Here is a 12,154-nt window from a genome sequence, read left to right as displayed (position 1 = left end):
CAAACTAGGATCTTGTGCATGCTAGGCAAGTATTTTGCCACTGAAATACATCCTGGCCCTGATGTTTTTGCTTTTAATTTTGCAGTGCTGGAGTTTGAACCCAGGACCTTGAGCATGCTAGGTATAAAGCACTCTACCACTGAGCTACCTCTCTGGCCCACATTTTGACATTTACAGTAAAAAATATCTTTAATCTTTGGGGAAAAGGAAAAAAATAAAAGAAGTATGTGAGCATGAACCATGGCTGCTTTGATGAGCCTTTCAGAGTTCTGGAGGATTCACTTAGTAGGGTTTGTGATGTGCAACCATCAGCCTCCCCATCAGTCTTTCGAAAGATAAGTTTCTTCAGGGCGGGCCAGGGGGCTTTAAGTGCGTGCATTCTCAGTTGCTCACACACACATGGCTTTAACTTGACTTCTCACATTGTCTCTTTTGTGATTTAAAAATTTTTCCCAGTAACCAGTGGCTGGGAATCTAAGGCAAATTCTTGAAAAAAAGGTTTTGGGTTGTTTCTCCATACTATCATAGGACTCCTAGGGACCTGCAGGTAGCCCAGGATCCTGAACACTTTAGGGACACACTTGTGGAGGGTGGGAGATAGTCTTGCCTTCCAACACAGAAGGCTGAAGGAGTCTTAACACATCTCTTCTAATCATGCATACTAGCACTGAAACCATACTTTCACTGTTTTGGTTGGCTTCCTTTGTTTTGACTTTTGAAAATGTATTATTTGGAAAAAGAACTAGAAGGAGCTATATAACATGCTAGTGGGAACGGTGGTGAGATCAGTTTTTTTTTTTTACTCCAGTTATTTTTTGGCTGCTTCTTCTGACATTCACTGACAAGAGGTAGCAGGGCACAGTGCTTAAAAGACCATTTAGAGGGCTGAGGATGCGGCTCAGTGGATTTTCAATCTACATTAGAGATTACTTAACTTCTTACTGTCTCATTTTCCTCATTTACAAAATGGGTATAACATATTGCCAACCTCACAGGCTTTCTGGAGAGTGTGCCAATACATGTAACTTAGTATAGAACCTGGTAAAACAAAAACACTCCATCAGATCACAGCAGTCATTATAGTGGTTAGGACTGCTATGGCTACACACTAAGGGTCAGGCCACCTGTAGGACTATTTTGGAACTGGACCACTCCTAATTCACATTGCTATTTGTACTTAGCCATGTTCCTGGAAACCAGGTTAGTGAGGACTGGCTCCTCAGAGGGGCCCCCAACATCAAAGGATTGAGTTCGCAGCATTAGGACTGCTCAGCAGCCTAATTCCTATGGGAGAGGGGATAAAAATGGAATTTAAATACTGAGATGTCTCTAAACATATGGTATTTTGGTGTTCATGAAGAGGGGCACATGAGAAAAGCAGATGGTTGTGTTTAGAAAGCTTGCATGTCTTGGGAGGAGCTGAAAAAAGTTCTGTGTCTAGAAGGTCAAAATTAAAAAATTCATTCAAATGTGGATGTGTAGAAGTGAAGACCTGTGTACCTCATGTATTCCAGCCGGTACACAGACAAGAGATAGGTAGACATGGCAAAGTCCAGCTTGTTGATGAGAGCAGAAACTTCAGGAGGAGGGTCCAACAGATTGATGATGGTGCTTCTGAGTTCATTTAGTTCAGCCTGGAGGGAAAGAAACTCTCACAGACTCACAAGCATATCTCCCCAGGAGAAAGAGACCCTAGTGGCCGGCAACGTGTTCATAAGAACTTTGAAAGGATGTGCCCTAATTGTTCCAGAGGTTTTAGCAAAAATGAGGGAGAATCCTTACTGGGGTGACCGTGTCATTTTTCATGGCTGAGTTGTACTGGAGGACTGACCGCAGAGGCTCTTTGCTGGGAAAGGTGAGCAGTGGTGACTTGGTGGCTATTTCACAGACCCCCTCATACCACTCTTCTGGCCAGAGTCCTGTGAGAAAGTGAATACAAGTGAGATGTAGGACTGGGGATGTAGATGGGGGTTATAGCACTTAACTAGCCTGGGGCGAGGAGCCTTGAATTTGATCCTCTGTACCAGAAGGACAGAAGGAAGGAAGGAAGGAAGGAAGGAAAGAAGAAAGGAAAGTTCTTGGGTCAAGAAGCACTATAGTGGTACTGACTCAGACAATTTCTAGAATCCTGGACCCTTTGAGGTAATTAATGCCAAAATTAGGCCGCTATGTAACTTGGGAAGATTTTCCCTAAGGTATGTGGCATTCTCAAGTACTCTAAACTCCATCTGAGAAGTATAATGTTTACAAATACTTGTAGGAAGAAATAGCTGCATTTGAACTTATTTTGAACATGCTCACATTAATAATTAGGTTGAGCCTGACCTCATGATTTTTTCTACTCCATAATCTGTCTTCCCTGGGAGAGAGAGATCACCCCCTACCTGATCCCTCCACAGCAAATCCCATCAGTACAGAGTAGAGCCAGAAGTCCCGGAAAAGCTTCTGTAACCGAGGTTTGGCTTCCTTGATGGGTGGCAATCGTCGGGTAAGCTGATATGCCAAGAAGAGAAGGAGAAAGTTTATTTGCTTATAATACCCTAACACATGCAAGTATAAAATCAAGCATAGATTTATTCTCCAACAGCATTTTTGAGACTCAGCTAGTCAGACTGGGTAAGAAAAGGCACACTAATCAGTGGCTGATGCTGCTTCTCAATAATTTTATCAATCAGTAGTTCATTCATTCATTCACTTGTTTATTGAGTACCTAATGTGCAGCAGGCACTTGGCATGGCAGGCAAAAGCCCCATTTCTGTATTCACAGGGGATATGTCTGGGAGGCACACAGGTAAACTATCATAGTGGGGCACAGTTCCTAGAAAAGTGGTCAAGGGTCTCAAGAGTGGTAGAGAAACTGCAAGAATTTTGTGGGTAGAACACAAGTAGCTTTGAAAAGCACAACTTTTCAAACAGTAATCTTGGGCAGAATTCTAATATATAAAACAGGTAAAAGTAAAGTTGCTCTGGTGCACTTATAAGGAAGTAAATTCCCTGCATCCTTATTTGAGATAGCATCTTACCTGATGTGAGGCACGGAGCGCCTCATCAGTCACATAAAAAGGTTAAATTTATGTAAAATGCTCAGTTGAACAGATCAGTCTTCACAGAACCCCCAGAGGACACTGATATCTCATTATATTATATAATGATGATCAATCTGCTTTGAGGGACGTTTTGCTACCCAAACAAGTGTCAAGTCTGGGCCAGGGACACAGAGAATAGAGAGAAATGATGGATGATACCTATCACTGGGACTTATTTACACACAGCTGGTAAAACTATAAAGTGGCACACTCTCTGGAAAGTATTTGGTAATATGCATCAAATTTTAAATATCTCCAAACACATTTCACCTATATAATACCATCTCTATGAAGTTATCAAAACAACAACCTGATATAGGCACAAAAATGTTGCAATGTTATAACAGCTTAATAGGCTGGGACTGTAGCTCAGTGGTAGAGCACTTGCCTTGCATGTATGAGGTACTGGGTTCAATCCTCAGCACCACATAAAAATAAATAAAGATATTATACCAACTACAACTAAAAAAATTTAAAAAAACAGCATAATAAATATAAAAACATTAATGTGTACTTGAAATAAGTAACAGAATATTTAGAATTATATTTTCAGGCGAGGGATATGACTCAGTAGTAGAGTGCTTACTGGGCATGTGTGAGGCCTTGGGTTTGATACTCCAAGCATAATTAAAAAAAAAAATCACATTTTCACTGGGTCTATTGGCACATGCTTATAATCCCAATTAATCATGAGGCTGAGGTAAAAGTATCACAAGTTCCATGTCAGTCTAGGAAATTTAGGAGACTCTGTCTCAAACTGAAATATAAAAGGTCTGGATGTAACTCAGAGGCACAGTACTGGCCTAGGATGTCCAAACCCTGAGTTCAATCCTTGATACTTCCAAAACAACCGTATTTTAAATATCCATTTGGTGACATAGGTAGAAAACACAATGTCAAATGAAAAGTTGCAAAATATATAATTGATAAACATACATGTAAATATATATGCATAGAACAAAGGGGCGAAATCCAGCTACATATTAATACAGATGGTGACTGAGTTACCAAGAATTTCTATTTTCCTTTAACATTATCTGTGTTCCTTTTTCTTTCTTTTCTTTTGGTATGATACTGAGGCTTGAACACAGGGATGCTCTGGCTGAGCTACATCCCCATTTAATTATTTATCTAGGTACTAGGGATTGAACTCAGGGGTGCTTTACCACCAAGTATTATCCCCAGGATTTTTATTTTGAAACTGGTCTTGCTAAGTTTCTGAGGTCTCATTAAGGTGCTGAGACAGGCCTTGAACTTGTAATCCACGTGCCTCAGTGCTGGGATTACAGGTGTGGGCCACCATGTCCAGCCACACTGCCTGTATTTTGTAGACTTCTGTCATAAATATATTCCTTTTACAATCACAGGGAGTATACAGGTTTTTGTCTAGGGTTCTAGCAACCTGTGTGGGAGGACTGGCCTCTCCTTGAAAGCTACCAGGGTACTGTGTCTTTGGGGAGAGTTGGCAAAGACCTGGCAGTGCAGGGAGAACTTTAGGAAGGTACTAGGGAACATTGAGGGGGGCTGCTGGGGAGGACAGAGAAAATGGAGGAGTCATCACAGGAAGCCCAGGGCTGCACAGGACACTGGCCACAAAAGGACATTTTGACAAGGTACTTCTAGTTCAGCCAGTGGCCAATAAGGGTGACTGCAAGAATAAGTGAGTGTTTTTGCAGTGAGAAGCCCACCTAAGATGAGGTCCTAAGAGATGGTGGAGGCACAAGGGGATTTTCAGACAGTGGACTTCAAGGTCTATGTGACTAAGAGTTTCCAATGTCTTATAAAGAGAACTTGCCTTTGGTGGTAATAGAAAAGATTACGCTTCCGGAATGCTTCACTCCTAATGGGAACAGAGGCTTGCCCTGTGGGTTCTCCCTGTCCTCTGACTCCTCCAGGCCCCTCAGTTATCATCTCAGCTAAGACTGTTCTAGTTCCCAGGAAGGAAAGACTAAGCTAGTTTCAGAAAAGGCTCTAGCAGTGCTTTGACATGTCTAGAGATTAAGACATGATGTAGCTGTTACTGGTTAGGACCCTGTGCAGAGAAGTATTCCTGTGCTTCAAGAGACAGAAAGGAGTTAGAACTGGGCATGGTGGAACATGCCTTTAGTAATCTCAGTGACTCAGGAGACTGAGGTAGTAGGAGTATAAGTTTTTTCAAAAAAATACTTTTATTTTATTTATTTATATGTGGTGCTGAGGATCAAACCCAGGGCCTCACACGTGCTAGGTGAGCACTCTACCACTGAGCCACAACCCCAGCCCAAGGAGGAGTGTAAGTTATACAAATAAATAAATAAATAAATAAATAAATAAATAAAGGTCTATCAACCACTAAAAAAAAAAATATTGGAGGGGCTGGGATCATAGCTCAATGGTAGAGTGCTTGCTTGCCTTGTACGCATGAGGCTCTGGGTTCGATCCTCAGCACCACATAAAAATAAATAAATAAAAATAAAGATATTGTGTCCATCTACAACTAAAAAAATAAAAATTAAAAAAAAGTTGGAAAAGTCAGGTGTAATGGTGCACACCTGTAATCCCAACTTGGCAGGCTAAGGCAAGAGGATCACAAGTTTAATACCAGTCTCAACAACTTAGTAAGACTGTCTCAAAATGTAAAAAAAGAAAGAAAGAAAGAAAGAAAAGAGAAGGGCTGAGGATGTAGGTCAGTGGTTAAGGGCCACTGTCTCAAATCCCAGTTAAAAAAAAGAAATTGGAAAAAATATCTGACCATGAGGCAAACCTTGAAGCAGGACAAAAACAACGAAGTATGTGTGACAGATGGTACCACTTTATAGTAGAGGCTGAAACCGCATACATCTGTTACCTCTAAATGGGAAACAGATTTAAAAACGTCAAGGTGTTAAGAAGGGTTGAAATCCAGTGTTTTCAAAAGTGGGTTACATGACCAGAAAGCTAAATATGCAGGAAATATCACTCATTAATACTTAAAGAGAATAGCTGGGCAAGGTGGCACATGCCTGTAATCCCAGTGGCTTGGGAGGCTGAGACAGGAGAATCGAAAATTCAAAGCTAGCCTCAGCAATTTTGTGAGGGTCTAAGTAACTTAGAGAAGCCCTGACTCAAAATAAAATATAAAAAAGGTGGTAAACTGCCCCTGGGTTAAATCTCCAGCACCCCACAACTAAAATAAATAAAAGAGGCAGGGATATTGTGTGTGGCTCAGTGGTAAAGCACTTGCCTTGTATGAGTAAGGCTATGAGTTTATTTCCAGCACCATCAGAAAAACGAAAAAAGTAATACATACTAATAGAATAGAAATTCCAGCAAAGAAGTATACAGAGCACAAAGTGAAAACCAAGTCACCTCTCCAACCTTTTCTGTGAATACATACAGGTTCTGTGAAATGAAAAAGGCAACCATTTACTGAGCTTCTACTGTATGCTGGGCACCCCTCTGCTTGTCCTCACATTCTTCTTTTTTTCTTTTTAAATACTTTTTAGTTGTAGATGGACACAATACCTTTATTTATTTATCCTTATGTGGTGCTGAGGATCGAACCCAGGGCCTTACACATGCTAGGCAAGTGTTCTACCACTGAGCCACAACCCCAGCACCAGCCCTTCCTCACATTAAAAAAAATTTTTTTTTTAAATTGTAGATGGCCCTTTATTTTATTTATTTTTATGTGGTGCTGAGAATGGAACCCAGTGCCTCACACATGCTAGGCAAGTGTTCTACCACTGAGCTACAACCCCAGCCCTCCTGAAATTATTTATGTCAATTTTTATAACCTCTTCCCATATTAGGTATAATTACCACCCTCATTTGTGAAGAGTGGCAGAAGAGCAGCCATGTGCCATTCTGCTGGCAAGATGCTCGAAGAAGAAAGAACTGTGTCTGCCAAGGTTCTGCTGGGGGCCAGGCTTAGCATGTGTGAAAGTAAGAAGAAAAGGGAGCAAGAGTTTGTGAGGCTGAGCCCCAGGAGGAGTCTGGACACATGGAAGGGCCTCTCAGAGCAGCACAATGGTGTCCATGCTGGAGCTTTCGACTGAGTAGGGCAGATAAAGGCTCTGGGGTACAGATTTGGCTAAAGTTAGAATGCTACACTAGACCCAAACTCAACCACACTTTCCATATCCTGAACACAATGGCCCTTATATTTTAGCATCTCTTAAGCAGTGACAGAGACACACCCACAGCCCCTCAAATACCTGTACATTCTTTTGCCTGAGAATCAGTCTAGTTGATTACCCAAATACACTCACAAGTACCCAAATCAGGAAGCAATGCTTTATGATAAGCTGGTTTCCCAGATAATACAGAATATTCTGATAAATTTTTAGATCATAAAATTAAAAACACAGAAGGATAAGGACACCCACCTCATAGCCAAACTAGCCAAATCTGCCTTGGTGGTAAGGGCTAGATAAGAAGATGATCATCTCAGAAGGGGAAGACACAATAGGAGGGCACACATGTGACTTCTATTTTGGGGGGAGTATTATAGCTACTCTAGAAGTGCAGCCTAGCCTCCAGAAGTCTGAAGAGTGCCTTAGATCATGTGCTAGCTTCAGTGAAGGCTGCTCCTGCAACAAGGCTGTATGTGACAATGACAGTCACATTCAAAACCTCAGTGACAAACTGGAGCCTAGGAGTTGCCAGTCACTAAGCAGTGATCAAAGACACAGCTAGGAGGTTTGTGCTGACAAAGCTAGTTGAGTGTGTTTGAATTGGGACATATTTACTTTGGAAAATATGCAAAAACAACCCAGCACCAAAGTTCACATTGAAACTCCACTGGTGACCCTGGCTGATTTCATCTCTGTAGAGCCGCTTCTCAGAAGGACAGAGGTAAGTTCGGTTTCTAATATTTCTTTTGATTGTAAATTCTAATCTTTGGTGTTTAGAGATGAGCAATTCATTCCTTTCTTTATCAATGCACAAATGCAGAAGCTTTCCACACTAAGAAGTGGGAAAGTATTTAAAAATTTAATCTGTCCATTATATAATTAATCCTATTTGTCAATACTGGGACAATTGACAAAATTGGAATAGGAACTATGGAAGAAATAAAAGTATTATATCTATGTTAAATTATTCAAATTGGATAACTATCCTATGTTTTCGTATGAGAATATCCTTGTCTTACACATTTCCCCTTAAAATACTAGTATTAAAGGTTAAAGGGACATGATAGAAGAGACCTAATCTTAAATGGTTCAAAAAATAAAACAATGTGCACATGTGTGTCTGTATGTGTGTGTGTGTATATATACATATGTACATACACATAAACATGGAGATAGAGTATAAAGCAAATGTCCCAAAATGTAAAAATCTGGTCAATCTGAAAAAAGGGGATATAGGAAATGCTCTGCTACTTTATTTTTACACCTTTTCAGTGGTTTGAAGTTATTTCAAAATAAAATTTTCCATGCTACAGGCAGCTATTTCTCTCCCATTCCACTTGCTCTGTTTGAACCTGAAGATAATGAGCTGCACGGAAAGCCAAGTTGAGAGGATCAACAATTTTCAGGTGTTCTGCTCTGATGGATGTAACTAATGAGAAAGTTCCATATTAATTTCTCAGAAAAATAAATACCTTAAAATTTATCTTAAAAAAATATTGCTTCTTGGGCTGGGGGTAGTAGCTCAGTGGTAGAGTGCTTGCCTAGCACGTGTGAGGCACTGGGTTCAATCCTAAGCACCACATAAAAATAATGAAAATAAAGGTATTGGGTCCATCTACAACTAAAAATTGTTTAAAAAAATATTGCTTCTCTTCAAAGATAGTAATCTGGACTTAAACATAACCTAATAATAATTTTTAAAAATTTCTTATATAGTTTTATTATACTAAATAATGAAATGGTAGGAAGGTTTAATTTTTAGATCCTTAAATTTTTAACCCATAAAAAATATCAGAGATATCTTCCCCTTTCTCAGGGAAAATGAAAACTATTTTTGGTTTTTAATCATATAATGTAGGAACAGGGTATAAGAGGCATCCAAATATATACTCTGAATATCAGGATAAAAACATAAATGTACCCTGGGTTCAATTCCAGTATAATAAATTTAAAACAGAAAAAGAAAAATAGAACATGAATGTCTTCAGTCTGCCTCCCTGTCTGGCCTCAGATTCATTTTCCAGAACCCTTATTAATACAAGTTGTTTTCTGTTTTTTCTTTAACCTTAATTTTTTACCTGAAAAGAACACTTTATAAGTGCAGTCAAGTGAGGAGACTTCCACTAAAGTTACCCATTTTCTTTTCCTCTAACTTTATAAAGTTTATTGCCATTAATACACATGTCTGATTCTATTTGCAAACTGAGCCCCATTCTATTTTCAGTAACACACATTAAAAATCCTTTCTAGAAATTGCTTCATCCATGCAGACAATATGAGGCCCCTGTAGCCTTAGCAAGGTACTAAGAGGAAAGACATTTTCAAATTTAGAAACTATGTGACTTTCCTCTCCAAAATGTGCAACCCCAAAGTCTCTCAGTTATTATTAAAACAATACTGGAGTTAACTATTTATTTATTTTAAACAGTACGGCAGGGAGAGGACCAAAGTTGGAGCACTGGTAGAAACTATTCCCCAGCCAATTTGGGAGTGTCCTGGCATTTCAGGGCAAACAAGGCAGCAGAGAACTTGACATGTCTGGGTAGGGGGCTCAGCCAACTTGGTTCCAATTTAGCCATTCATTGATTCATTGCAGTGCTGGGGATCAAACCTGGACTTAAGCATGCTAGGCAAGGACTCTACCCCCAGCCCAAATCACTGCCTTTATTAGCAACAGCAAAAAAAGGCTCAATATATATAAAATGGAAGGGTGCACTTAAGTTATACAAAATACCTTATATGCGCCTGGCATCCAACATGGCTCCATCATTTGTCCTTGCCATTATCAATATCAACAAAACTGTGAGCATTCAAATAGGGTTTCTGAACAGTTAGCCCCTAACAATCTCAGGCCTAACAAGTTCAGATATTTAACAGGAGACAGTAACTCTTATATGGCTTAGATTGGCAGTAGATATTCTAACAGGAAATAGGAACAGGCACTAAACAAACTTAACAAAACACAATTATTTGGGCTGGGGATGTGGCTCAAGCGGTAGCACGCTCGCCTGGCATGCGTGCAACCCGGGTTCTATCCTCAGCACCACATACCAACAAAGATGTTGTGTCCGCCGAGAACTAAAAAATAAATATTAAAAATTCTCTCTCACTCTCTCTTAAAAAAAAAAACATAATTATTCTTTCTGGAGAGAATAGATTGGGATTATGTACAACCTGCCTAGATCAGCATTATAAATACTATGGCCACTATGTGGTGAAACAAGGAAGCATCAAATAATTGCTCATCATCTACCCAGTATACAGTTAATATCTGGGAAGTAAGAAAGAGCAAGACAAAGCCACTTGGGAGCCAAAATAAATTTCACAAGCTAAGACCTTGGAATAAGGAAGGGGATGAACAGATAAAGATAAGCTAACCACAGATATATGTTAAACACTTACCTTGTATACTTAAACAAAATAAAGGGAATATCCCTTAGGCCTTTAGGGATGTCCTACATTGCCCTCACATAGACTTTGTCTGCTGAGATTACAAGCAGTAGAAAATATTTAGCTTTTCCTGATAGCAAAATATACTTGTAGCAGGTTACATGACCTTAATTAATAGTTTCTGGGGCTGCCAGGCCACCAACCACATTCTTACTAGGCCCTGAGGGAGTCCTGGCATTACAGACAAGTTCCAGATCTTATAAAAATTAACCCCAAATGACTGCACAAATTTCAAATATCATTAGAAGTGTTCAGAAAGCCTGGCCCAACACATTTTCCCATAACAGCACTATCCCAAGGTGGAGTATTTGGGTTGCACAGACTGAATCCCTCTGCTAGAAATTCCCCTCTTTTCCAGGGGCCCACTCAAGTCTCACCTTTTAATGAAGCTTCTCCCCAATTCTCTGTCTGGGCACCCCTAGTACTACTATATGAAGTATAGCCACATTCCTTTACCTGCCCTCACATGCTTTGCTTTGAATATTAAGAATGCTCAAATCACTACACATCTATCCCATGAGTCTGGCTCATGAGGCTCTTAGTAGGGAAGACCTTCATGCCTCTATTACCTAATATGCTTTTTGGAGACAGAAGACAATGTTTGATGAATGAATGAAAAAGAAACTTCTTCCTGGCTCTTCTGAACCCCAGGATTCTAGAATGTTAGTTTTGCAAACCTTTAGAGAAGGGATTTTCACCCAGGGGCATGAATCTCATGGAAGATTTATAAAGCACATAAAATGTTAGGTGTATGTTTATTTTCATCAGATTCTGTTAAAGTTCAGAATCCTCAACAGCTTAAGAACTCGTGCTTTTTTTTTTTTTTTAAATAGAGAGTGAGAAAGGGATAGGGAGAGAGAGAGAGAGAGAGAATTTTAATATTTATTTTTTAGTTATCGGCGGACACCACATCTTTGTTTGTATGTGGTGCTGAGGATCGAACCCGGGCCGCAAGCATGCCAGGCGAGCGCGCTACCGCTTGAACCACATCCCCAGCCCCAGAACTCGTGCTTTAAAAAAAAAAAAAAAAAAAAAAATTTATTTATTTTTTGGTTGTAGTTAGACAAAATACCTTTATTTATTCATACGTGGTGCTGAGGGTCAAACCCAGGGCCTCTCATGTGCTATGCAAGTGCTCTACCACTGAGCCATAATCCCAGCCCTAGAACTCGTGCTTTTAAGGGAGAGCCTCTCCTGGGCCAAAGCTGCAGGTAATCCACTATTTGAACTGCAATAGGATGTGGGCCAGCCAGGCCACTTTTCAACATGTCACCTTGTTTTCCCTCACAGCTTTAGCTCTGCCAAAATGAAACATCCCTTCCACCCTCTTTTCATTTTCCTCATCATAACATCTGTGTGTGGTGGAAGCAAAGACTTCACAGATCAGCTTAATAATAAAAACCTGAGCATGCCCCTTTTGCCTGCTGACTTTCACAAAGAAAACACGGTCACCAATGACTGGATTCCAGAGGGGGAGGAAGATGACGATTATCTGGACCTGGAGAAATTATTTGGTGAAGATGA

At 40.1% G+C, this 12,154-nt stretch overlaps 2 protein-coding genes across 3 annotated transcripts in view; one reads left to right on the top strand and one right to left on the bottom strand.

Moving 5' to 3' along the window:
* The window catches only part of Pi4ka (phosphatidylinositol 4-kinase alpha), a 136,306-nt gene that overhangs the window by 50,406 nt on the left and 73,746 nt on the right, over positions 1 to 12,154 (bottom strand). For both annotated transcript variants that reach the window (XM_078038827.1, XM_005334488.5), the window contains exons 20-22: positions 2,385 to 2,493; positions 1,783 to 1,919; positions 1,501 to 1,634 (exon numbers count right to left, since the gene is read on the bottom strand). In XM_078038827.1, the coding sequence (XP_077894953.1) occupies positions 1,501 to 1,634; positions 1,783 to 1,919; positions 2,385 to 2,493 (380 nt within the window). The remainder of the gene's footprint in view (positions 1 to 1,500; positions 1,635 to 1,782; positions 1,920 to 2,384; positions 2,494 to 12,154) is intronic.
* Serpind1 (serpin family D member 1) overlaps positions 7,791 to 12,154 on the top strand; it is an 11,731-nt gene continuing 7,367 nt past the window's right edge. The window contains exons 1-2 of the mRNA XM_005334486.5: positions 7,791 to 7,901; positions 11,921 to 12,154. The exon at positions 11,921 to 12,154 is cut by the window's right edge and continues 608 nt beyond it. Of these exons, the coding sequence (XP_005334543.1) occupies positions 11,937 to 12,154 (218 nt within the window). The 5' untranslated portion in view covers positions 7,791 to 7,901; positions 11,921 to 11,936. The remainder of the gene's footprint in view (positions 7,902 to 11,920) is intronic.

This window comes from Ictidomys tridecemlineatus, chromosome 2, assembly GCF_052094955.1.
Source record: "Ictidomys tridecemlineatus isolate mIctTri1 chromosome 2, mIctTri1.hap1, whole genome shotgun sequence".
NCBI classification, from domain to species: domain Eukaryota; kingdom Metazoa; phylum Chordata; class Mammalia; order Rodentia; family Sciuridae; genus Ictidomys; species Ictidomys tridecemlineatus.
The sequence above is the reverse complement of the archived record's forward strand: the minus strand, read 5'-3'. Positions and strand labels throughout refer to the sequence as shown.